Source organism: Marmota marmota, unplaced genomic scaffold, assembly GCF_001458135.2.
Source record: "Marmota marmota marmota unplaced genomic scaffold, marMar, whole genome shotgun sequence".
NCBI classification, from domain to species: domain Eukaryota; kingdom Metazoa; phylum Chordata; class Mammalia; order Rodentia; family Sciuridae; genus Marmota; species Marmota marmota.
The window spans coordinates 14,871,759-14,898,692 of record NW_026000168.1 but is presented as its reverse complement, the minus strand read 5'-3'; the positions used below and the strand labels follow the sequence as shown (position 1 = coordinate 14,898,692).

The 26,934-nt window shown below is 53.0% G+C and overlaps 1 protein-coding gene across 13 annotated transcripts in view; it reads left to right on the top strand.

Moving 5' to 3' along the window:
- Atp2b2 (ATPase plasma membrane Ca2+ transporting 2) overlaps positions 1–26,934 on the top strand; it is a 271,387-nt gene that overhangs the window by 156,156 nt on the left and 88,297 nt on the right. For all 13 annotated transcript variants that reach the window (XM_048787110.1, XM_048787112.1, XM_048787106.1 and 10 more), the window contains one exon: positions 3,032–3,549. In XM_048787110.1, the coding sequence (XP_048643067.1) occupies positions 3,351–3,549 (199 nt within the window). In that variant the 5' untranslated portion in view covers positions 3,032–3,350. The remainder of the gene's footprint in view (positions 1–3,031; positions 3,550–26,934) is intronic.

Sequence of the window (26,934 nt, the reverse complement as noted above, 5' to 3'; positions counted from 1 at the left end):
GTCAGTCAGCCTCCAACAAGGGCTTTGCCTTCCCTGAGCATCTCAGACCCATCTCTCCTCTCATCCTGCTGGCCTGAAGGGGCCCTAACCTTGTTCTCTCCCTTCTCTCCTAATGGCTGTGCCCCTGTCTGCCACACTCTATCCTTGTCTTGATCCAGCCATTTATTTTTCCTTACACAGCTTCCTGAACTTACCCATAACTCATTCACACTGGTGGGTAGCGGGGGCGGGGCGGGGCGTTGGTGGGGGGTGGTTCTACTTAACACAAAAGCCCCTGCGCAAACTTTGAGTTGGGCCCAAGGCCTCACCCCACCCTGAGAAAGGAGCCCATGTGCTCTGATAGATCTCTCCTTGCAGCAGATTCTAGACTGGGGATGGGGCACGTTAAGGACCCTCAAAGACTTCTAGAAAAAGGAAAGGAGCATCTCACCCAAATCCAAACACCAACACTCTCTCCAGAGAGGCTCAGGGTGCTGGAACAGGCTTCAGTTAAACCTTTCTTATGGGATGGTAGAAAAGAGTCCAAGGCCTCAAATCCAAAAGACCTTTCACTCCCTGTCATTTCCGTGTGACCTTGTGCAAATGATTTCATTCCTATGAACCTCATTGTCTTTGTCTGTAGAATGGGTATCATCACAGTATCCACTTTTCAGGGTCGTAAGGATGCAATGAGATTTTGTTTGCTTGCTTTTCATTCATTCATTCATTCATTCATTCAACAATTATTTATTGGGCACTTTTGAAGAATAAGGTACTTTTCTAGTCAGAGCAGCACATATTATACTGACCACCTGCCCCCTGAGAATTTACCTTCAGTGGATTACACTATATGAACAGGCACCTTTTTCTTTTTGTGCTGGGGACCAAACCCAGAGCCTCGCACATCCTAAGCAAGGACTCTATCACTAACTACACCCCAGTCCCCACATGGATGAGGCAACATGCAGAGCACACAGGGCCTGATTCGTTGTACATGTTTAAGAAGTGGGGAGAGTGGAACTGGATTGTTGTTCTTCAGGGATGTACTTGGCCACACCCCACCTCACCTGTTCTGTTAGGGTCAAAGTTCATGAGTTCTGGGAACAGTGTGTACTCCAGTGGCCAAGTTGTGGGAACACTTCTTGCATAATTGGAAGGGGGAGTACCAAGCACACCGTATACTTGATCTCTTCTTGAGGCAGTGTGTCCATATTGTGGTCTACTCCATGAGATACTCATTGGTCCCAAATGAGCAGGGGGCACTGCTTCTTCCTGCATCCCTGAGTAAAAGTGCTCCTCTGTAAGGTGTGGCAGTTTCTTCTAAAGCCTCCAGCACCTCCTGACCCTTGGCTGGGAGGCTGCACACCCTGGATGAAAACAAACTGGATTTTAACACAGTTCATTATCCCCAGTAAATTGAGAGGCAGCCAGGGGACAGAGGAGAGTGACTATTATTATCCCCATCTTACGGATGAAGGAGCCTGGGCTCCAAAGTGAAGGGACTTGCCCAGGGACCCACACCAGGATGTAGGAGAGCTCAGATTTGAACGTGGACTGCTCCGATTCCAGATCCTGTGTCTTAGCTGCAGCCTACACAGTGCTCCCGCCACCCGGGCACTTCAGAGAGAAAGAAGGTTGCTTCCCAAGGGAGAGGAAGAGCCCTGGACTAGCAGCCAGGAGACCACCCCGCTCTCTGGGCTTCTCCACTTCCTTGTTCTCTATAGCTCAAGACAATTTCCTTTCACTCTCCAAGCTTCGGGCACCCTCTGGGAAAGTTAAATGACCCAAATGCTCAGCTCTAAAATGTGTGCAAGAGGGAAGGATTGTGAGGAGCGCTGGGGTCTGGAGCTGGGTCAGGGGACTCAGTCCTCTCTTCTTGTCCTGGACCCCTTCCCCCTCTTTATCCTGAGCCCAAGATGGCCAGCTGTCTGTGGCTGGGCGGGGCGGGTCCCTGTGCCAGGCTCAGCCGAGCTCAGCGGGGGCCCTTTGTCACCCAACGCTTGCCGGGGCCTCGGTCGCTGGTGTTGGGTGTCTGGGCAGATTGGATTCTCTCCTGGCAGCCCCACAGATGCTGCACTCCCTCAAGGGTGGCCTGGCGGGCAGGGAGAAGCCGGCGGCCAGGCTCCCTCCTCCTGTGCTCCTGAGAGGGACAATCGGCCACTGTCCAGGGTTCTGATGTGAGGGGGTTCCAGGTGAGGGTTCCGTGACCAGAGCTCATACGAGGGACCAAGCTCGAGGCTCAATTCTGGGCCTCATGAATATATATGACAGGCTTCTCTAGCCAGGCCAAGGGCCCTGATTAACGTGGTTGGGGGCTGTGGGCGGAGGTGGGGATCTTTTCTCCTTCCCTGTGCCTATGAAGCCCAAGTGGGGAAGGAATGTGGGGAGAAGAGAATGCACTATGGGCAGAGGTGGCGTGGATGGGAGTGGTCATGTGTGTGTGTCCAGAGGCCTGTGTTCCTAGGGAGAGGGAGGGCATGTCTCAGATTTTGTGGGGCTGGGATGTAGGTAAACAAGCATAGTCAGAGAAAAAAGGAAATGGGGTCTGGTGTGCACACAGCGTTTGGTGGGGCAGGGGTGGGGATATGAAGTTGTATGCCTAGAAGTGTGACAGTGTGTGACAGGGTGGGGCTGTTCCTCAGAGTGGTGTGAATGGGGGGCCTGTGTGTTGGTGCGTATGTCTGGCAGTGGGTGGGGGGGCTAGGAATATGCATTTTGGGTGTTGCATGGCAGACGGTGTGGGCACAGGGCTGGTCGGAACTCAGCGTGTTACACAGCATGGAAAATTGGGGATCAGGGTGTGTTATGAGGCTCTACCAGGCTGTGTCTTGGGCTGCTCTGTTGTAGGGCATTCGATGGGTGCTGCTAACCATTCGGGTGTACAGCGTTGCTAGTGGGTTGGGAGTTGTTGAACTAATGCCTGAGTGAGAGTGTATGTGTGTGTGCTCAGCGTTACTTGGGGCTATATATGCACACCCACAGCCTGGATTTTACTGAGCACCTGTCTCAGGAGGACTCCAGTGCCTGACCCCCTCTCTGCTTGTCCCCACAGGAGCCACCACCCCTGACCATGTAGATGCCAGCTCCAGGTAGCAACATGGACCCCACTGAATGGAGACTCCTGGGTCTACAGCCCTGAGCCCCTCTGGCCCCTGGACCTTGCCCCCCACCTGGGGACACACCTTGGAGCTCACCACTGCTGTCGCCAGCCCTCCTCAGCCACCCCCTCCCCCTGGGACCCGGAGTCGGCCACCTGGAGCTGCAGCTGTCCAGTGAGGGTGTGCTGAGGACAGCCACACACAGCCATCACCCAGAAGCCTCTTGTCCAGTGCTGACCTTTGGGCCCACCCTGAGCAGGGATTTCAGCAAACATGGGTGATATGACCAACAGCGACTTTTACTCCAAAAACCAAAGAAATGAGTCGAGCCATGGGGGTGAGTTTGGGTGCACGATGGAGGAGTTCCGCTCCCTCATGGAGCTGCGGGGCACAGAGGCTGTGGTCAAGATCAAGGAGACCTACGGGGACACTGAAGCCATCTGCCGGCGCCTCAAAACCTCACCTGTGGAAGGTAAGTGTGGGAGACTCGAACCCGGGGCTGCAGGCCCGGTGGCCACTGAGTTGGCACCAGGAACTCTATTCAAAATATTTAGTGGCAGAGATGTGTCAGAAATGGGCTGAAATTGCCAGAATTGCCATTCTAATGTGTTCTAGCTGGGCGTCAGCCACTTTGGAGAGGCCAGGGGAAAGAGCGTCATCATGGGTTAGTGTCTGACCAAACTCCAGCAAGGCCTGAGCTACTGGAAAAGAGCTGGGTTAAGACCGTGTTCTAGGCAGAAGGTTCCATCCCAAAGAGGTGGAACATCACTACTGCAAGGGGTTAGGTGCCTCATCCCGGAAGCCCTAAGGACATCCAGTCTTCAACTGGGGCAGGAGGTTGACTGGAAGGGACCAGGGTGGAGCCAACCTTGCTTACCTGCATCCAGGCCCAGAAGAGACTCCTGCTTCCTCTATTCAGCCACACTGGTTGGATCTGGAAGCCCAGCCCCCAGACCCCTACCCCAGACCCTAGGAATGCCCTCATCTGGGCTTGGGCGGGAATCCGGTTCCAGCTGCCCAAGGGAACCCTGTGGCCAGGCTGAAGTCACGTCCTTCTCTTGCAAATCCAGATTCCAGTTGGGGATGGCTGGAGATCTTGGGGCAGCTGTGGACTGTGGGACTTCTGGGCAGACAGGTCAGCAAGAAGATGAGCCATAATAGGCAGGGTGACAGATACCCTTGTTTGTCTTTCCCTGAGGGTGAAAGTGGAGTTTTCTTGCAATTGTCAAAATAAGCAGGCTTGGGATTTCCAGAGAGAGGATTTTAGCTCCTAGGGCTTTTCAGAAGGGAATCAAAGGTCCCAAAGGCATGGGTCCAAGGCCCTGCCCGACTCTTCCAGTTCTGTGACTTTGCACAAAAACTGCCCTGAGCTTTGGTCTGTTCTCTGTAACATGCAGTCAATGCCTCCTACACTGTGCTTAGTGCAGGCCCAGGTATACAGTAGGTGTTCAGTAAGTATGGTTATTCTAGAAGAGGATAACAGTCTCTCCCCCAAGTGTAGATCACACCTGGATTGGAGGCAGACAACACCTGGATTGGAGAAATCTGTCCCCCAGTCCCTATGCCTGGGTACTGCTGGTCACTAATCCTGAACTCGTTTCTGCAGAGGCTGCGTCACGGGCCCTGCTGCTCAGCTGGGGCCCACCAGGGCCAGCCAGACAGTGCAGTGGCCACACATGCCTACACCCTGCCACACCCTGCATCTCCTGGATGTCTGTGGTCAGGAGGCAAAACTAAGACCTGTTCTCATATTGACTGCTCTCACTGAGACTGTGCCTGTAGGACGAGCCCAGGCAGAAGTTTAAAAGTGAATCTCCTCCCATGGTGCTGTTTGGTCAGTGGGAGGGGAGGGAAGAGGGAAGCATCGATTCTAACTCAAGGCCTGAAGATGGCCGCTTGTGGCCCTAAGATGGGCACAGGTTCTACTGGAGGGTCCTGGGTCCCAGTCTTATGTGACCACAAATCCCTGGCAGAATGGACCATGCTCATCCCACCATCAGGCGGCACCCTGGCCTGCGAGGAGGCAGAGCTGCCTGAGCGGCCTTTGCCTCTTGACTGGGAACCAGGATATTCCCTTGAGTCAGAAATTCTTGAATATCTCTGGGTCCCAGCTCTGGGGAAGAGCTGAAGGAAGCTGGGATCACTGTCCCCAGGAACAGCCACTGCCTGCCACAGATGTGGCTTATACTGTCAGGGGGCTTCCACACCCGCTTGAAACTGGGCCGTGGACTCCAAGTTAAGAAACCCACCCTCCTCTCCCAGGGAATTGGGCAGTACATGGTCAAGGTCCAGCCCTGTGCAGAGCCAGTGCCAGGTGCCTTCTTGGACACCACCCCCACTCCCCTGCCGGGGAGAAGAAGCACCCACAAACCTGAGAGGTGGGCCCTGTTTGCTCTCTATTCACTCAGCACCCGCCTGTGCCTGATATAGGAAGGCTCGGGAAGTACCCGGGAAAAACCTAAGATGCGGCCACCGAGTCCCCAGCCCCTGGGAAGCAGCTCAGGCAGCTGATTGACCAAACAGCAGACCATGGGGACCAAAAGCAGCAGGGACTCCAGGGCTCACAGGGAGGTGAGGCAGGTGGGCAGCAATGGTCAGAGGAGGCTTCCTGGAGGAAGGGGTGTTCATATTTGGCTGTGAAAGAAATAGAAATAAAGCCTATAGTGTGATCTAGAGCAGCCTGTCTTAGAATTCTGCAGCCTTCTGGCGTGCTCAAGAAATTACGTAAAAGCCGATGGAGTCAGTTTTGTCATCTGTAAAACTAAAAGAATGACATCTCTGCTGACTTGCTGTGCCTCCTGCCAGCCGTGTACCTCTGGGCCTTTGGTCTGACCTCTCTGGACCTTGGTTTCCTGATTTCTCATGAGGACCAGTTGAGATCTCTGAGAGGAAGATCCTTGAGGAGGAAAGTCCATTGTAGGATTAGCTCAAATTCCTGCTGTCTTGGTCTCTAGAAGGATCTCCAGGATATGGCAGGGGTAGAAGTGGGAGAGACCTGGGGAGCAGCAGAAGAGCAGAAGGCTCTAGATCCCAGACATGGATGGACTGGGTTCAAATCCGAGTTCTGCCACTTGTCCACTGTGGGTCTCTGGGCATGTTCATCAAACTCTCTGTGCCTCCGCTTTTATGGGGATAACAATGTGGTGACCTCCTAGGGTTGTGGTGAGGACAAAGTGAGGTGGCTTGGAGTCGTGCAGACATGTTGGTGGTTCTGTGTCAGGATTCAGCCTCAGAGAGTAGGCACCTCCATCTCCCTGTCAATAAGATGTGCTGTGCATGTTGAATGAGACTAAGCCGAGTGCCCAGTGTCTGTGTGCCCGCTATGTCAGTCCTCCTTGTTACCATCCTGGGAGTCATTATTCTGGAAGAAGCAGTCATAGTCCCCAGAAAGGGTGCAATGTGCCTCTTTTGGATCCCTGGTCTTCACGTGGAGCAACACTTTGAATTAGACTAGACTGCTCTGCTTCCCTCATGACGCATGCTCCTGAAAGCAGGTGTTTTTGGGTTTTTTTTTTATTGGTTACTCAAAACATTACAATGATCTTGACATATCATATTTCATACATTTGATTCAAGTGGGTTATGAATTCTTATTTTTACCACGTGTACAGATTGCAGGATCCCTGTTTTACAAATGAGGATCATGAGGGCCCAGCAGGCTTTGAACACGGCTCCACACAACTCAAGCTGAGCATGTCCACCTGGGAACAGTCCTCTCTGGTGTCCACTATTGAGGCAGCCCTGAGTAGAAGGGGGTCACCAGGGACACTTTTCCTTATCTTGACTCTTATATCACCCTGTTTGAGCCTCCCACCATTTAAAGAAATGCTTAGCCTCCAGTCTCAACTCTGACTTAAAAGCCAGGTAGTCTGGGCTGTGCTGGCTCTGGCCACTCTCGACACCCCCTGTCACTTATCTGCTGATGTGAGTCCAGAATTGGCCTCCAAGTTACTCATGTTGCAGGAAGCTGCTCAGGCCCTGCATAGATTAGCCGTCCCTTCACATCCAGCTAAATTTAGGCAGAAGCCACATCCCACCCATGGCACTGCCTGTTGCACCAAAGGAATTGGGCACAGCTTCCCCAACCTGGGAGCTGTTGGATTTTCCACCTGGGGGCCTGACTTGGGTGATGCCTGTTGGGTAACCCTGGCCCGCTCTGCCCTATCTGCGCACCTTTCCTTCCTCATCCACTATCGTTCTGATTGATGTGTTTCCCTTTTCACCTTCTGTTCCCTTTCCTTTCACACTCTTCCAGCCTGGGGCAGTAAAGTCGCAGTCTTGAGGGGCTTCTCTCTGAGGGGCACTGAGAGAGTAAAATCCAAGCTCTCTGGGCCCCAGCTGACATCTCTGTGAAACGGGGATGATAACAGTCCCTGCCCAGGCGACCAACAAGGCGTGTTTATGAAGCTTGTTCCTATTACACCCAAACATTTCTTTGAAAAACAAAATGCCTGGATCCCACCCCCATGAAAGAGGCCATCAGACAGTGTTCAGTGCAGGGTCACGGTGCTCTCAGTGGCACAAACATGGGTGGCCGGTTTGGGGGCCAGTCCCCAGAACCTAGTTCAGTGCCCAGGGGCATAAGAAGGATTCATAGAAAGAAGGAAGGAAGGAAAAGAGAAAAAAAGGAAGACGGGGTGTCCTGGCATGTCTTGCTGCCCAGGACGGAAGCTGCAGGCCAGAGACAGGACACAGGACACCCAGTGTCACCCACGGAACAGTTGGCTTCAGTTCCCCAGGCCCCGTGTGGTGCGGCCCTGAGCCACACAGCTGGGTGGCCCTCAGCCTTCACTTCCTAAACTTGCACCTTGGGCTGTCAGAAGGGATGGCTCAGACAGGGCCCTGTCAGGTGTCCACCACTCTGTTTCCCGCTGGGGATGATCAAAGGGTCAAAGAAGACAGGGCAGTGAGGGGTGGGTGGGAACTGGATACTGCCGTGTGTTGCGAAACGGAACCTCTGGTTAATTTTGCATGAATCCCACAGCTGCCCGGGTGAGGGGGGAGAGAGAAAGGGGTTCGGCCTGGGCAGGAGGCAGAGCACAGACGGTGGCTGCTTCGTGTCACACACGCTATTAAAGGAGAATGCCCCTTAGGCCAGCAGCACCCCATCATCCACGTACCCTGGCCAGCTGGGCACCAGGGAGGCTGTGGGGCAGTGAGCCGGGACCTCTGTGTGCACAGTTCTCCATGTTTTCTGTCTCCCCATGGACCACTGAGCCCCTGCAGGGTCAGTGGGGAAACCAGCTCTTGGCTCAGCAGGTCCTGCATCTCAGCTGAGATACAGCCTCTAGGTAGGGAAAGGGGAGGACTCCTCCCCACTCCCTGGGGGCTCCATATAAAGTGGCCCAGGCTCCTTTCTAAGGCTTTGAACTCTGTCAGATGTAAGGCCTGGGGGGAAAATGATTCTCCCATGTATTTCAGAGGCTGAGCAAACCTAGCCGCCTTCTCAAATCAATGTGGGGGTGAAGGAAGAGAAGGCACAAAGACTAGGGAGGTATCTCGGTCTCACCTCTGTCACTAAGGAGGTTTGTGAGACTCTTGCAACCTGTTTTCTTCTCTCTGAAATGAGATTTGGGCCACTTTCAGTGAGTTGAAAATGTTGTGAAAGTATTCTACAAAAGAATAGGCTTTATTTACTGGGCACTTCTATCCACTAGGGTTCTATTGAACAGAAACCCATCTTAAACAGACTATGAAAAAAGGAATGTTCTGGACTATGAGTGGGGGTCTCAGAAATGGCTGGATCCAGGCTCCAGTGTTCTCTAGAGGACTTTGTCCAGCCCTCTCCCACTGTTTTTCACATCTGGTGTCCTTTGTCTTTGGCTTCATTCCCAGGCAGGCACCACCACATAAGGACCCCAACAGCCTCAGGCTAACACCCTCCCATCCCAGCCACTCCAGCAGCCAGTAGCACCTCTCTCCACATAGACTGTCCCTTAGATCACAGAAGAGACTCTCACTGGGTCCCCTGCAATCATATGGCTGCCCCTGAACCAATCCCTGTGGCTGTGGAGTGGAAAAGGCTGATTGGTCACATGCTCAACCCAGAGGGGGCAGGCCAGTCCACCCAGAGATTAGAGGAGGGGAAGATCCATGCAAACCCCGGGTGCTCATGGACCTCCTACCCGGAAGGCTCCTACTGTGTGCTTAAGAAGAGCAAACCTATTCCAGGAGGGCCCGGCCTAGACGTGGCCGAGGAACAAAAGTAGCATTTAGGAATGCCAGAGTTAGCATGACCATCGGTGTCACCAGCCAAATTACGACAGTGTTAACAATCACACCAGGGCAATAGGCAGCCGCTGAGCCTCACCAGGCAGGGGAGTGTCACGGCAGTGAGGAGGCTGACTTTGTGGCGGTTCTGATCCTGTTTCCAACTTGTTATCCAGAATGTCAGACCAGTTCTCTAACTGCACTGCCTCAGTTTCCTCATCTGTAACCTGGGGTTATAACAGGTCCTCTTTCATAGTATTGCCATAAAGATTCAAGTGTCAGCTGAGTGCCTGGCACTTGGTAGGTGTTATATCAACATAAGCTGTTGTCATTATTCTTCTCTTCTGGGAACTCTCTGGGTGACTTTAAGGGACACGTTGGGTTTTAATAGTGGAGAGAGAAAGGCAGTGTATCTGGGTGCATCCTTGGATTTGAGCAATGCAGGGGAGTCTGTAGGTTTAAAATAAAAAAACGTGTCAGCCTCATATCAGCAACTCATACACACCCCACCACCGCCACCACCATGGGAAAAAAGTCCCTTAAAAGCAGCTTGATAGGAAGGTTTGATGAATCACGTGTAGAGGCATTCCAGAACACCACCCACACATCTTTCTGAATCATCAATAAAGTAAACCCACGAGTCGATCAATACATGCTATGCATTGTCCCAGGCAAACAGTCTGAAGGTCAGGAGGTGGCAGGGGAGGGCACAGAATGGTTAGAGAAAGTGCACCCTACAGCTGACCTGTGGGCTTCCAATGTAGGTCCAGCAGAATGAGGGACCTTCACTGCCCACGAGCGATGTGGCTTGGCCTGGCAGGTACTTTGTGCAGCCAGGCACGCGGAGAGGTAGTGGAGGAGATGTGAGGGGGAGGATTTTCAAAGGACCTCACCTTAGACAGACCCACCATGCAAAAAGCCCACCTCCCAAGTCTGCCGATGGCTGTCATTTACTGTGCACAGACATATCAGGGTCACGCCCTTCTAGCACATCCTCGCTGCAGCGCCCTGAGCAGGTGACAAAGGCTTGAAGAGATGGGGCCTGATTCTTACGGTGAAGACACCATCATTTGGCAGAAGAGATGTGCACCAAATAGTGAGTGCCCAGGGTGTGCTCCGAAAAAGAGAAAGAATGAGAAATTTGACTTTAAATCGCAGGACCCCAGGTCCTTGAACAAGTCACTTGCTCTCTCTGAGCCTCAGTTTCCTTATCTGTGAATCATGTGACGCTAACACCCACCTCCCAGAGCTGCTGGATGCAGGCATTCAATAAGCACCCCCAGGGCTTCCCCCTTATTCTATCACGCCAAGCAGTAACGGAGGTAGACACAAATTGGTTGAACAAGTACGTTGTGCATCTACTATGTGCAGGTTTGGGTGACATGTCCCCTTCTGGGAAGGGATCTTTGGATCCCACTCCTGAGGAGCAGTGTCTGCATGATGTGACTTGCACCTGGAACAGGTGGGGAGGTGAGGATGGGGCCCCTCAATCTGATGCTACTCCATCCGAGAGGGAAAGGGAGTCAGGCAGGAAGCAACTCCAAGGGTACAGGGGACAGCAGACGACCACAGGAAAGAGGGGAGCCAGGACCTCAGCCCAGCCACAGAGAAGCAGGCAGGACCCCCCCCAGGATCCCCTACCCCAGAGTCTCCTACAGATCCCCAGGAAAGGGGGTGTTGAGGTGCAAAGGCATCATCTCGCATGATGTCCCTCTCATCCCCATGTCACTGAGCTTACAGAGAAGGAAACCAAGGCCCAGAGCACCTCTACTAAAAATTGGCCTAGACAGGAGCAGTCCCCAGGTTGTCTGGTCCCTAAATGAACACACACCATCTCCTCAACCCAGTGTCTGCTGTTGACAAAAATAACTACAGCAAGAGAGAACGAGGGGAAGGTCGGAGGGTACCATTTCTGACTGATGGGGGACAAAATCAGGAGAGGTATCCCTAGTGAGGTCTTGAAGGACAGGGAGGAGCTGGGTGTGCAGCAAGGGGGAGAGAAGTCCAGTCTCAAGGGGGAGCACAGGGGCACAGGCCCTGGGCTGAGAACTGGGGTAGCTTAGAGAGGAATGAGGAACTCATTGCTCCTGGAGCCTGGGACCCATCTCAAAGGGCAGAGGGCCCCAGCCATGGACTGCGGGGGGTGGGGGGAGTAATTTTTTTTTTTTTTTGGTACTGGGGATTGAACCCAGGGGTACTCAACCACTGAGCCACATCCCCAGCCCTTTTAATGTTATATTTAGAGACAGGGTCTCACTAAGTTGCTTAGAGCCTCAATATGTTGCTGAGGCTGGCTTGGAACTCACAATCCTCCTGCCTCAGCCTCCAGGGCTGTTGGGATTGCAGGTGTGCACCACTGCACCTGGCTTAGTATTTGAAAATATTTTGAGCAGAAAAATTTTGGAAAGACTAGAAAAAATGCCAAACTAGAGTATCTACAAGCCCAGATCAGATCCTGGATCATAGGAGTTCTCAGAGTGCCTCCGTTCTTACATCTGTGAGATGGAGAAGATAATTTCCAGCTCCCAGGGCCCCTACTTACTGTGCATTAGATGAGAGACACATGGTGGGCCTGGCTCACAGTGGGACCTTAAGGGACGTTCATCTTGCAGCTGCCCCACCCTGAACACAGTCTGGCCACATGTGCTGGGTCCCAGAGGGATGAATGTGCCTGGGCAGGAAAAGGGTGCTCGAGCCATCACCTGCGCTTGGATATGGACGACAGGGAACAGGCAGGGACCTGCCTGACGTTGGCCCTTAGTTACTAAGACCCTGTCCTCCTCGATTCTGGGCCTCTGTCCCTCCATCTGCAAAATAAAGAGTGTAGGTGGGTCTGGAAGGGCCTGAGGCCCCTCCAGGCTCAGACATTCTAGAATTGTGAGACTCTCCACCCCAGGACCCCAGCAGTGCACACATCAGACTGGTCCTGTCTAGAAAGCCCGTGACCTGGAAGCCTTGGGCTTTGGCCAAGGTCCCATCACAGCCTGGGCCAGGGCGGTGCCCTAGACCCTGTGCCCCACAGCTCTGCCCAGGAGCCTTTCCCTACCAGGTGACTTTGGGGTCTGGCTTAGTCCCTGTTGTGCTGCTCCAACAGAACACCTAGGACAGGAAAACTTACAAGGAACAGAGATTTGTGTCTTACAGTTCTGGAAACTGGGAAGTTCAAGGTCACGGGTCATCTGGCAAGGGCCTTCTTGTTGCATCACCCCAAGGGGAGGCCGAAGGGGGTGAGAGCATGGGAACGTGCCTGAGAGATGAGGAAGAGGGAAAGCAAGCCCCACACCTTAATGGCATTAATCCATTAATCACCTCTTAAAGGACCCACCTCTGAACACTGTTGCATTAGGGATTAAGCTGCCCACACAGGAACTTTGGGGACACATTCTGTTCAGAGCTGGCCCTCCCCTTGATGGCTCCCAAGGCCTGGACTTGGCAGCTGACCACCCCTGGGTGTTTCCTGGCAACAAAAACTGCAGCCTGGACCCTAGTTTTCAGTTCCTTGTCCTCCCCCAGGCTCAGTTTCCTCACCCATCGCCTGGCTAAGGGGTGAGACTTGTCCTCAGTAACTGCAGCCTGGACCACTCTGATGTCAGTGTGACTTCCGCTGTGCACCCGAGGCCTCGTTCAAGACAGCTGGAACAGCCTGTCCCTCCAGGCCCGCCTGTCACCTGAGAGGCCCAGACAGGGCGGGTGAGATACTTATACATGCCCCTCACCTCCCAGCGGTTACCTTACTCCTCCTGGTGCAGCCCAGGCCCCCCGCTGAGGTTTCAGGCCCAGCGTTATTTATAGTCCGTGGAAATGAGCACCTCAGCCGGCAGCTCCCTGGTACCCACCTGCCCGTACCAGCCTCCGCCCCAAAGAGAGGGTCCCCTGCAAAGTCCTGAGGTCCACAAAATGACCCAGGGGACAGTGTATGACTGCAAGGCCCCGCTCCTCCTGTGAAAAAGCTTTGGACATGTCACCGAGTTGAGAGACAGGAGCCAGCTTTTCTGGCTGGGGGACCCAGGAGGGCTGCACAGAGGAGGCAGTATTAGAACTAAAGCATTTGAAAGGTCAGCGGGGTTTGCAATGAGGCAGGGCACTCCAGACAGAAGGGACAGTAGGGACGGAGGCACAGAGGCAAGAAAGAAGGGGATGTGAAAGAAACAACAGCTCGTTGTGTTTGGCCAGGCCTCGGAGCAGAGGGTAGCGAGAAGTGATGATAATCAAGAGTGATTGAGCTTTATTTAGAGATGTCTCGGACACTGTTCTAAAATCTGGGCACACATCATTACCTCCTTTAGCCTCCCAACAACCATAGGAGGTGAGTGCAAGTTGCATCACCTCCCTTGTTATGAACAAGGAAACTGAGGCACAGAGAAGTTAAATCACCTGCCTGAGGTCACACAGCTAATGAATGGAGGAACTAGATTCAAGTCCAGGCAGACAACTTCTGAACCCGTGTTAGAAACCTCTGTGAACAGATGTGATTGTCGCTCAGAAAGTTTGGGCCTAAATTGAGGCAAACGGGAGCCCCTGAAGGTTCTGGAGCAGAGGAGTCATGTGGCTAAGCCAGCTGGTGGTGAGTGTGGTTGGGAAGGAGACACCCCTGTGAGAAGGGAGGAGCAGGCATTTGAAAGAGAGAGATCATGGCTGGACCTGGGCTGGGGTGACAGAGAGGAGGGACTGTGAGTGTAAAGCAGCAGGACTCACACCATGAGTGGGGGTCGAGGGGGACAGAGGTGTCAACCTGGAAGCAGTTTGCAAGACAGAGAGGAGCACAGCGTGAGGCCAGGTGGAAGGTCCGTGGCTCGGCACCGGGCATTTGCAGGGCTGGTGTGTAGGACAGCAGATCCGGAACATAGTGAGAGGCTGGGCCTGGAGGTGGAACATCTAGTGACAAAGATGACTGTGGAGGAGTCCCCTCTCTGCAGTCTCCAGGCGGCAGAGAAGGAGGCCAGCCACAGGAGGCCAGGGTTCTGCATGCCTCCCCACTACTCGGCCCTGCCCACTACAGAGCATGTCCCTAAATGTGCAAGAGGAGATTCAGCAGGGGCACTTGTTAAGGATGGGTGTTGCACTCAGGTGTGGCATGATCAGGGTGTCTGACGCTGGACCGGCATTCAACTAGACGTGGCAACTGAGAAAGTAAGAAAGAGAGAGTCTTTGCTGAGGCGGGCAGGCTGTTGGATGAGCCCTTGGGAACCCTGTGCAATCAGAACAGCAGAACAGCACTCCCTGGAGCCGCCCCTCCTTACTGCAGCTCAGCCCCATCCAGGCAGATGGGAAGAGAGCAGGGGACTCGTGGATCCCTGGAACCACAGGTCTGGGTGAGCCCTCCGGGGCCACTTTCTCCTGCCATCCCAGGGCACACATGGACAGACTGAGGCCTGGGACAGAAGGAACTTGCCCCAGCACACAGTAGGTAAGGGCCCCAGCCCAGGAGGGTCATCCCTGGACTTGTGAAGGGGACTGAGCCCCCTCCTCTGTGGTCTCCATTGCAGCCTTTGGGTCCCCTCTCCCCTCCGCCCTCACACCACCCTGCCTGTCCCTCTACTGGTGTGCCAGGGAGCTACACAAAAGTACCCCAGGCCAGGTGGCTTAAGAGCAGCAGGGGATCCTCACAGTGCTGGAGGCTGAGGCCAAGAGATCAGCGGGGGCTTCAGAGGGAATGTTTGTGTCCCCCAGAATTCACTGCTAAACCCCAGCCCCTGGAGTGACAGTGTTTGGAGGTGGGACTTTGGGTAGTGGTTAGGTCCTGTGGGCAGAGGCTCATGAATGGGATCAGCACCCTGATAAAAGAAGCCCCTCGCCCTTCCCTTCTGTTGTGTGTGGACACAGCACAAAAATGGGGTCTGTGAACCACGAAGTGGGCCCTCACCTGAACCCCAAGACCTGAACCTAGGACTCCCAGCCTCCAGAACCACCAGAAGTAAGTTTCTGTTGTCTACAAGCCTCACAGCCCGTGGTTTCTGTTAAAACGGACCAAGATGGCGGGCCACTTCCTTCTGAGGGCCACGAGGGAAGGGTCTGTCCCAGGCCCTTCTCTCTGGCTTGTTGGTGGCTGTCTTCTCCCTACATTTCTTCACAATGTCCACCCTCTGCACATGCTTGTCTCTGTATCCTTTTCTCCTTTAGGTAAGGGCACACTCATACCGTGGATCACCGTGATGGCCTCCTCTTAACTTGGTAACTGTTTACCTCTGTTTACTGTAAACTGTAGGAGTGACCCTACTCCCCAGTGCAATCACAGGTACTACAAAGTAGCCATGCAGCATGACAGTTAAGACACAGACGTCCTGGGTCTGAATCCAGCTGTGCCACTTACTAGCCGTGTTGTGCCCAGCAAATGACGTCACCTCTCAGGTCCCGTGTACTCACCTGTGAAATTGTCCTCATTCCTGCGCTGTTGAAAGGCATAAATGAGCTGGTGCAAATCATAGCACACTAAGCCCAGGAAGCACATCAGAGATGGAAATTGCCATGGTTATCATCGTCATCGACAGGATCATCCTGGACATCATATAGGTTCAGTTGAAGTCCAGAGAGGGAAAGGTCTTGCCCAAGCTCACACAGCCACCTGGTTCAGAACGAGACAGAACTCGGGTCTCCTGACCCAGAGTCACAGATTTTGTAATCACATCCCTGTGTGATGTTAAGGGGCAGGGGAGATAACAATGTCTAAATGCCCTACACGAAGAGAAGCACTGAGTCCCTTTCAGTTTCTCCACGGGCCTATTAGAACCACCCAGAAAACAATTGTCACACTGAGCACGAAGCACCATAGATAGCATAACGATAAAAATAGTGGGGTTCGGTGTTGTGGTTCCAACAATGACAGCAACTCCCTAAGGACAGAGGCAAGGAAAAGAGACCGGCAGAAAACTTCTAGAATGCACCCTGTGTTGGGACAGCAGTTGCCATCGGAGTGATGGTTTCTCCTCTCAGCTTCTGTTTCTGCCCTGGTGGTGATGTCTTCCCAAGGGGTCCCCTGAGGCTGCTGGTTGTAGGCTGGCTGCTCAGTGTCATGGAGACGTGGAGGATGGTGGAAGTGTTCTCCCCAGATGGAGCAAAGTCTGGGGAAACTAGCTCAGGTTTTCAGAAGGAAACTGACGTATGCATTGATCGGTGGCAGGACTGGCAGAGCAAGTGTCCCTTGGGGGAGTTTGGGGATGGAAGCAATCTGCTCCAGCTATCTTGGGTCCTTGTATCACTCAGGATTCCCAGTGGCGCCATGCTGGTAGATGTTGAACACCCAGCCTGCTGGCCCTTTATGCGGGAAGGAGTCCCCATTTGTAGTGTGTGCTGATTTCCGTGGTATAAATACTGCCACCATGGTTCCAAGGTGACATTGTTAAACACGGAGTTGGGAAGAGATGCATAGCACCATATGATATTCCAGAGGATAAATCATTGTTAAATTTACTAAAACAATTAGGAAGTGACGTGTGGGGGGGGTGTTTATTGCCTTTTAAAGTATAATTTATGTAATTATAACTTTATAACATTGAATTCTAATGATGGCTGTAATTAACAATCAGTTCACAAAATACCTAAAAATTTAACCAGCAGGTGTAGGCTGACTGCAACCAATCATTAACTCCATATCCAGGGGGAGAGCATCTCTGGGAGGTGATTGGCTCAGCCTGATGACCCTCCCACCCTTAGGACAGAAAGGTGGAGACATCTTGATTGACAGCCACCAAGAATCTTCACAGTAGGGGAGACCTAACCTCCAAAGAGGAAAGAGGTGTGCCCCTGGACTGACAAACAACATTTTTTTTTCCTCTTCTAGATGATTTCTTTAAGCTGTACTTTTTTTTTCTTTTATGATATCTCAATTTTTAAAAATTCCTAATTACTTGAAGTCCCAGAATCCTTATAAAGGATCCCTAAGCTGGACGTCATGGCACATGCCTGTTATCCCAGCAACTCAGAAGGCGGAGGCAGGAGGATCCCAAGTTCAAAGCCAGCCTCAGCAGCTTAGCAAGGTGCTAAACAACTCAGTGAGACCCTGTCTCAAAATAAAAATTAAAAAGGGTTGGGGATGTGGCTCAATGGTTAAGTGCCCCAGGGTTCAATCCCTGGTACAATAAAAAGGGGAGTCCAGGGTGTTATCCAGAGGACAGCAAACCAAAGGACCCAGCCAGGAGAGGCACAGGGGCTCCGAGCATCCCTGCCTACCCCCAGTCTAGCCCTCTTCCTTCCCCAGGGGTGGAAGAGAATAAGCCAACTTTTCTAATTGCCCCCTGTCTTGCTCCCTGAATGGCCTGGGTGTCCACACTTAGAGGTCCATCTGTCTCTGAAAGAACATAGATGCCCCCGGTTGAAGGGTCTCTTAGGGCAGAGTCTCCTTAGTACCCATAATGATAGACGAGCCTGAGTGGGAATCGCAGGGGTCCTCAGATGGTGGGAAGAGCCCCTGAAGACTCGGGTTTCCCTACCACATACCGGCAGGTGGCATGGCGGGCCCGGTGCATCCCTGACCTCCCAGGAACTCCTTTGGCCCTCTGGGAAGACACAGGTCTCAGGTGGCCAGGGTGGAGAATCAGATGCCAACTGCAAACCTCATCCCACCTGCTGCCTCCTTAATGAGGCTCATCTGGTGGCCAGCAGAGGCTGGGGATCTGATTTAGGAAAAGAACCAAGGCCAGGTGCTGCTGCATCCCCCAGGAACAGCCCCGTTACACCCACAGCTGCCACACCTCAGCAGGAGATCACCGCTAACTCCATTTTGCAGATGAGGAAGCGGAGACACAGAGATGTTGACTGACTTGCCCAGGTCACACAGCTGTGGGAATGAAACGCAGACCTGGGTGAAGCCAGCCATCTGTCAAAAGAGGATGAGGCTCTGGCTCAGAAGCCCGGGAGTTTTTAGAGGCTCCAAGGCACACTGGACATCAGGCCCAAATATGAGACCGAAGGGCCAGGGCTGGTCTGTCAGGACCTGGCACTGTTGGGAGAAAGAGCCAAGTCCCCAGAGGCCAGTGAGTATTCAATCAAGAAAAAGAGGTCACAGACTTTGGCCAGTCCCTGGGGAATGGACATGTGGGGAGAGCCCTGGGTGCCCCCTATTGCAGGGGGGAAAAAAATCCCCGCGAAGGCCAACTGTTGAGTGCTGAGGGCAGCTTTGTGTATTCCCACACTTTAGCTCAACTCCTGAAGGGCTAAAGGGCTTCCCTTTGACTTGAGAGGGGCGGCTTAGCACATGCCATGCACACCAGGCTTTGGAATTTTATACCTGGCAGATTTGAGGTGGTTTCATTTGCCTCTGAACCCCCACCACCTGGCAGGGACTCAGGAGCGAGTGTGTGCCCTGGAGGTGCACAGGCATGAGCTGAGGACCCCCATGTCCCCTCACCCACTTCCAGAACCCACAGCCCAGCTCAGCTTGTGGGGGTCATGAGACGTCAGACGCTGCAGCCTTGGCCAAGGCCAACAGTGACATCTCTGCCTCTGCCCTGTGCACACCCCGGCCAGACTCCCCTGTTCTTCCTTCTGTCCCTGATGAGGAAAGCTTTGTCCCTTTGACTCTCGTGAAAGTGGAGTCCTGGGGGAAGATCCCCAGCCCCAGAGCGTGTGTGACCTGAGCTAGCAGAGGCACGCCCCCTGCAGGCCCCTTGTCAGCCTCGGGGACATAGAAGCTGAGCAAGATTGGCTTCTAGCAGGAAGCCGCAGCTTCCTCTTGAAGTCCTGGGAGGTCTAATTACCCAGACACCCGGAGAATGTGGAGCACCCAGCACCGGCGTTTGAAATAATCGGTTTTTTTGAGGGCTGTCGTTAATGGGAGGCCGGGCTGCAGAACTGTCCCTGTCATGTCCTGGCTCCCCAGGACTGCGGGCTGTTTGATCTGGAACTGCCAGCTTTCCCACTGCCCCACCCCCTAAGGCTTCCTAAACTGTCCTAACAAGTCCCAAGTCAGGAGCCAGCCCGGCTTCAGGCCTGTAATGCAGAAAGTGTCCTGCGCGCTGGGGACAGGAGGACGCGCACTTTATCGTGACCTCTCCTCTCAGTATTATCCCCACTTACAGATGAGGATGTGGAGCACAGACAGCCCAAAGTCGCGCACCTACAGGTCACAGAGGTGAGATATGAACCAGGCCTGCCCAGGTCAGGACCCCGCTCCCAGTCAGTTCCTGTCCCCCTGAGATCTCACATGGTTTTCTCTCCCCACTAGGTGCCTTTAAACCTCAGAAACTGTTAGGGTATGTCATGCCAGCTCCCTTCTGAAGTTTAGCCCCTGAAAAGTGCCATGGATGGTGGCTTTTTCCTAGCATGTTGAATATTTTGATGATTTTTCTTTTGCTATAAATAATGTAATAAAGAATTGCCTCCAGCCGAGTAGGGTGGCGCACACTTGTGATCCCAGCAACTCGGGGGTCTGAGGCAGGAGGATCATCAGTTCAAAGCCAGCCTCAGCAATTTAACAAGGCCCTAAGCAACTTAGCAAGACCCTGTCTCAAAAAAAAAATAAAAATTAAAAGTTAAAAGGGCTGGGGATGTGGCTCAGTGGTAAAGTGCCCCTGGGTTCAATCCCTGGTACAAAAAAAAAAAAAAATTGCCCTCAGTAGATGGCAGTCCAAGCAGTATGGAGTTGAAGGGTGTCAGCTAAGGCCCATGAACACCTGCTAAGCATCAGGTATAAGGAAACTTTATTTTTTATTTATTTTTTTTTTTTATGGTGCTGAGGATGGAACCCAGGGCTTTACTCATGCATGCTAAGTACACTCCCTACACTAAACTATACCTCTAGCCCCAGGAAACTTTTTCCTTCTAAAGTGAAGGGGACCCTGGAGAGTGGGGGGGGGGCATCATACATGATTATTTTATTTTCCCCAAAGGCCTGACAGGCAGGTACTAGGCCCCCAGGTTTGCAGGTAAGGCCAAGCTGGCTAAGCCGTGAGCTCAGGTCAAGGCCAGCTCTGAACTCACACCTGGGGGTGCCTCTCACCACTCATTGCACACTGTGGCCCGGCCTGTCAGGGAGGGCGTGCACAGGAACCCAGCCCCGGCTCCTTACAGCCTTCGCCCCTCAGATGTCTCAGCGCTCTGTTTGGTTCATTTGGTTTGGGGGGCCTCAGGCTGCAAAGAACTCAATGGAATGAGATTTAAGGGTTCATCCGGAACACTGTGTCTCATCACGCCTCCCCATAAAACTGCGAGTGGTGGCGGAGATGTGCGTTCCTGGTTGTTAAGCAACCAGGTATAATCCAGTGCGGGGAGGGGACAGTGGCTCATCCCTTTACCTTCCTACAGGCCCCCAAGACACAGCCCCTCCCAGGCAGGCAGAGAACCCCAGGGACTCACAGGCGGGGGGACGAAATGCAAAATAGACACAAGCAGAAGAGGGTAACAGTTCCTAACAAACACAGGATGCGCTCAGCCCCCAAAGGAAAAAGAGAAAGATCTATTTACAAAATGGTAGGAATCGTACCACAGCATTGCCCCGCAGAGCTCCTAGGAGTGAGCAAACCCAGGGGGTGGGCACTGACATTTTTGCTGTCCAGTGTATGGCCCACAATCACGGGTCACGACTTATTGAATAAATGAATGAATGAATGAGACCAGATACCATGGTCCAGAACAGGACTCCAGCCTTGTTCTCCGCCAGAAGGGCTCCCAGGCAGGTGACCAGTGGGGCAGAGCTGAGAGGAGAGAGCCAGTGCGTCTCTCTTAGATCTCCACAAAATGGCCGCGGTGCTCTGGGGCCTGGGTTAAGGACAGGTTGATGGCTTCATGAATGACTGATTCAGCTACAAAAGAGTCTTTTGTAGCTGAATCAAGGGGAGAGAGGATACCCTTGGAGTAGAAAGTGAATCCAAGCCCCTCAGTCCAGAGGAAGCGGAGGCCCAGCAAGGACGGATCCATCAACCTGGGGGACCAGAGCCCAGGGCGGGCTCGAGCCTCCTGCCCTGGCATCTGCCTTCCTTTGGATTCTCCAGGATGGGGTGCAGGTTGTGTTCTGGGGAGTGATCTCAAGAGTGAGGTAGGGGGCTGGGGCTGGGGCTCAGGGGTAGAGCGCTTGCCCAGCGTGTGTGAGGCACTGGGTTCAATCCTCAGCACCACATAAAATAAATAAGTAAATAAATAAAATAAAGATATTGGGTCCAACTAAAAATAGTTTTTAAAAAATGGCTTAAAGCTCATAAAGAGAGTGATTTTACCAGCATGTAATAGGAGGCTCAGTGGCACTGTGTTGTGATGGGGCAGAAGCTTAGGTGCACGACCTTGGGTCCTGTCTGAACCACGGTCTCCTCATCTAAGAAATATAGACTTCATCGTGGGCACCTTGTAGGCTCCCACGTGATTGTGGATGTGAAGGCAGTTCCTAAACCACCCTGCACAAGGGACCCACTCAGCTTTCTGGGGTCTCCCTGGGTTTTCTGTCCTTCGTACCTGAGTCGCTCCAGCTGCCCTCTCGGCCCCTTCCCATTCTCCTGTCCCCTCCCTCCACTCCCCAGACTCTTTGATCCGGAGGGGGAAGTCTCTTGGTAGGACACTCTGGTTCCTCGAGCTGCCTTTTTGTGAGAGCAGGGAGGAGCCCCCGTCACAGAGGTGAGGGCCTTTACTTTCCTGGCATTGATTTCCGGTCTTGGGTTTCACCAGTAGCCTCCCCCACCCCATCCTGCCCCGGCAGTAAGTGGAAAGTTGGAGGGATGTCCCAAGCTGGGGCAGAGGCGGTGGATGTGTGTGTCCCCAGCAAGCCCTTTTGTGGCCTGGGGGGCTGGCTGGAGGCTCCCGCATCCGTCCTACCAGCAAAAGGGCATTTGGTGTGTGGCCTCAGGCAGAGAGGAAAGTGACCTGAGGAGACCCTGAGGTTCTGCTCTGCTCCCCAGTCCTCAGCCTGAAGGTGCCCATCAGGGTGGACACTGCTCTGGAGTTAAGCATGACCCATTCCTCACCCCGTCTCCCTATACAGGTGTCTAGGAGAGGCCTCGAGTTTATTGAGCATCTCCTATATTTCAACAGTGCCTGTCTGCATGGAGCTCACAGTCATAAAGGGTTCCACTAAGAAAAGCCAATTACATTGTGAAGTATTCAAATAAAAGGAATTTTCAGGGAGTTATGTGAATATTTGGAAGGGAGTCCAACCTGGCCAGGAGGGGAGCTTAGCCAAAGGAAGTGCTAAGTCAGGTACAAACGCAAAGAGATTTCCTGGTAAGGGCACAACGTGTGCAAAGGCCCTGAGGCAGGAAAACCCCATATTGAAGCCTCAGAAAGGAGGCTGATCCTGCTGGGCACATAGCATCGTGGTGTGTAAGGAACAATGAGACTGCAGAGGAGGGCAGGGACCCTCCATAGGAGCCATCCAGGTCTTGATAAAGAGAGCAATTTTACCTGCATGTAATAGGAGGCCTTGAGTGCATTCAGCAAGGGCTTGACATGAACCCAATGACCTTTATGCTTTTAAAACCTCCCTGTGGCTGCTGCATAGGAACTAAATTGAGAGTCGGGAGCCAGGAGATCAGAGAAGTGGCCACTGAAGCCATCAGCCCAGACCCATATTGAGGCCACCGAGGGGGTGGTTAGATCTGAGATGAGTTTTGCTCTGTGTGAAGAAGATTGCAGACTTTGCAGACTTAGGTCAAAAGATGAGAGACAGGCAGGACCCAGAGGGAAAGAAGAGATGAGGGGGGCCATATATCAAGCCTCTCCTCTGTCCCTGGCATGCCACGCCCGTTGCCTGATATCAACCTTCATAGCCAGGCTCTGAGCTGGGCACCATGTCCTATAACCCAGAGACGGTGAAGTGACTCAGTCAAGGACGTGCTGGTAGCAAATTAGGAAGCCACAGTTGTGACCTGGGAATGCTTGTCCCCAAGTCCACTTCATCCAAAGGTTCTATGAAAACACACCTTGAGTTTCTTATGGTATGTACTGATTTCGGATTAAACTTTGAATTATTCAAATAAAACATGAACACATTCTCCTGCTAAAATTTAAAACATTTTAGTCTAATCTCACCACTGCAAAAAATTGACCACTGTAGCCAATCCTACTGCCTCTTCCCAGAGACACCATTATCGTGAGTTTGGAGCAGATCCTTACAGACATTTTGCTACACATACCCTTAGATACCCATGGGAAATACAGCCTATTTTGTGGAGATTCTCGTTCTACAAAGTGGAATTGAACGAACATGCTGTGGCTGCAATGTTTAATGTTGTCTTTATCCAACAGTTTGTCTTAAAGAACCTTCTATGTTAGAACATATAAATGGATCTCATTTTTCGGCTGTTGTGTAGTTTACTGTGGACTAGATGTACCACAGTTTATTTAGCCTACTTGCTTTCCAAAGACAGAAATGCATTTTTCTAAAAATGTAGCTTTTGAGAGGCTTGTAGGGTTTTTTTTTCCTTCCCTTCAAAGTATAAGACTTTTATTGATGCTAATGGAGGAGCCCACATCACAGTGACAACACAAATATTTAGCAACACCCTGCCTGGTGACTAAGTTTTCGCAATTTCCTTCAGGTGCTTGGCATCCCTGGGAGATAGCTCCTGTCCATTGCCAAATCTCTGTTTATGGGAAAAGGCTGTCTTGAGAGCAACAGGAGAATGGCAGAATTGTTGGCTTTGATTTCAGCTCTGGATCCTAATTCAGGCAGCCTGACATGGTGCGGAAAGAATACAGTTGTTGAGCCTCGGACAGCAGAGTTCACATCCTGACTCTTGCTGTGTGACCCTGAGCAAGGCTCTTTACCTCTCTGAGCCTCAGTCTTTCCATCTGTAAAAATGAAGTTATCTATAATCCCAATCTTACAGAACAGCCAGGAAAATTAAATGCAAGCTACCCACAGTTTAAAATGACCGTCACGTGAGACCACGTGTGCATACTTAGTGTCTGCAGCCCCAGTATAGCGGGGGCATTGTTGGGAGGTCGGTCCCGCATCATTGAAGGGGTCACCTGCAGTCAGAGGACAATGAGAAAACATCCACTGTGGCTGCTGATGCCCATGGAGGTAGCTTTGGAGTTCAAAGGAAGGAAAGGGACACTGTGCCCAGTTCTGGAGACTTTCTAATGCTGCAGTTTCTTTCATCTACCCCAGCGGGCAGAGCTAGGTCATCCCTGGTCCAATTTGCGCATGAGACAATGAGGCTCACAAAGGAGCGCCACTTGCCCAAGGTCTCATTGAGTCACGGCAGAGGAGACTGGGACTCTAGCACCTTCTGCTTTTGCAACCCACCCTGGGAGGCTACAGGGGGCAGCTGTGTGGAGCGCCCCCTCCTGGAGGGATGGGGAAGCCCCCCCCTGGGGTTGTGTCCAGACATTAGGCCCCTCTCCCAGAGGGAAGTAGAAATGGCTTTTCTGGATTCTCAGGGGCTGAGGAAAAAGCCACCTCAGGACAGGTTGAATCAAATACCTTCAGTAAGGTTGACAGGGGAGGATTTGCAATGGCCATAATTTCTATATGATAAGGCTCATTATAAGCAAGACGAGCGTCTCCTTCCTGTGTCTCCATGGCGTGGTGAGACGGGCCTGGGCCAAGGAGGAAGGAGCCTGCCCCACCCTGCATCTGGGTAACGTCATTCCCTGTCTCTGTGCCTCTGTTTTCCTGCCTGTCGACTGGGAGTGGGAGCCTGGCCGGCCACAGGACTTCTGATCCAACAGTGGACCCAAGGGAGGGGACTGGGGACCCCTGGGCGTGGAATTGTCAGATTTAACAAAGGGAAGTCAAGGATACCCAGCGAAATTTGAATTTCAGCTAAACCACAAATAATTTTTGATCAGTACTATGTCCCAAATACTGCACGAACATAACTTACACTAATTATCTAAAATGTAACTAGGCATACTAAATTTTGTCTGGTGAATCTTAGGACCCCAGCCCCAATGGACCCCCATTCCTTGGTATAGGTAATTCATATACTCACAGCTTCGGACCAGACCCCCACTACCACCCTCCACCCCCTCTCCAAATCCCTGCCCAAGTGGAAATTGTGGAGCCGAGAGGTTTTATAAAGAAGTCCCACTGTGGAGGGAGGGTCAGGAGCTCAGTCCGTGCTGCAACAAGATATGATGGAATCCTGTATCCACGTGGGGATCAGGTCAGAGGCGCATAGCATCTGTGTCCTTGTTCCCTGGTGTCCAGTTGTGAGCACATAAAGTAGTGGACACTGCATCTGTGGACCTAGAGACCACCCAGTGCCGTGACCGTGAGTACTCAGGTCCACGGTCAAGTGCTGTGTGCACAGCGGGGCTCCCTATCTGCATGTGAGCGCATACCTGTAATCCTACCCCCTCCACATGATTGCCCATGATTATTAGACTCTGGGTCCACAGACAGCCCCACGTGAGGCCACTGTGTACCAGAAAGACACCTCCCCACCCTGCACCTGGCCACCGGGATCATCAATGCATGACCGTGATCGTAAACTACATACGCACCTGGTCCCGCGGGCCACAGGGCAGGCCTGTGCATGGCGGGTTCACTGCAGAGAGTTGTCAAGCCCTGTCTCTCGGCACCTGTGCGGAGCCCTGAGCAGCCTCAGCATCCAGCTCTCCATCTCTGGCCCTCAGAGGCAGGGGAGGGAGGGAGCCTTCCAAGGCCTGCTGTGGGATGACTTGGGCAGCTCCCCCTACCAGGGGACGGTGGCACTGAGAGGTCCAGAAGGCAGTGGAGACACAAAGAGTGGATCTCAGTTGCTGGTTGACCTTCAGGGCCAAACCCCAGCCTGGGAGAAATGGCTGATGGATGTGTGCTATCAAAGGAAAGAGCTGGGTGACAAATGCTCTCGGGGGACCAGAGGGACAGACCACTCTTGTTGGGTCAATCAGGGAAGGCTTTCAGGAGGAGGCAGCGAATGCCCATGTGCATTTCTGAAGATTAAATAGGTCAGCAGATGAGGGGAGGGGGATGGCCTGGGTTAGGAGCCAGATGAGACAAGACTGAGGCCAGACAGGAATGGGGCCTGTGGCTTGGCAGTGGAGTGGGATCAACATGATGTGACTGGGAGGGAGGCTTTGGGACAACCTCAGAGAGGCCACTGTGAGCCCAGGAGGTGGACAGCTGAGAAGGGCACGGGGAGCCAGGAGGGGCTGTGGACAGGGCAGGGACGCTGTCAGACCACCCTGCAGGACTAGCTCCCGGCCCCACGCTGATGGGATCTCCTCCTCGGGTCCTTCCCTGGCCGCCTCGTTCCTAGTGTCCTCCTGCAGCCTCGTCTGTGCCAAAGGAGACACAGAGTGTGGCTGATATTCCCCTCCACCTCGGCCCACTGGGTCGGCTTCTTGACTGGCAGAACTCGCTACCTGTGCTGCGGCCTCAAGGGAGGCTGGTAACTGAGATCTGTTGTCATCAGCTCTCAGGGAGGGAGACGGGCCCTGGGGAGCTGGACAACCTTACAGAAAAGTGCAGGGTTGACCACGCTCCCCAGGCTCTGTCACCTCAGGCTCTGTCACTGCCGTGTGATCTGGACCAGCCGCTGCTCTCAGGGCACCAGCAACAACCCCATGTCCCAGGACTGCTGGCGAGGCTCAGAGGGGACAGACCTTCTCTGTCTGCCCCAGCCCACCTCCCGCAGAGGGCTTGCTCCACCCCAGGCTGCGTCCTGTCTCACTGAGCAGGTCCAGGCAGAGCCTGAGGTGCTGTTGCTGCCCGGGGGACCATGCAGTCCCACCCCTGGCTGCACAGCAGAATCCCGGGGAGCTCTGCAGCCCCCCA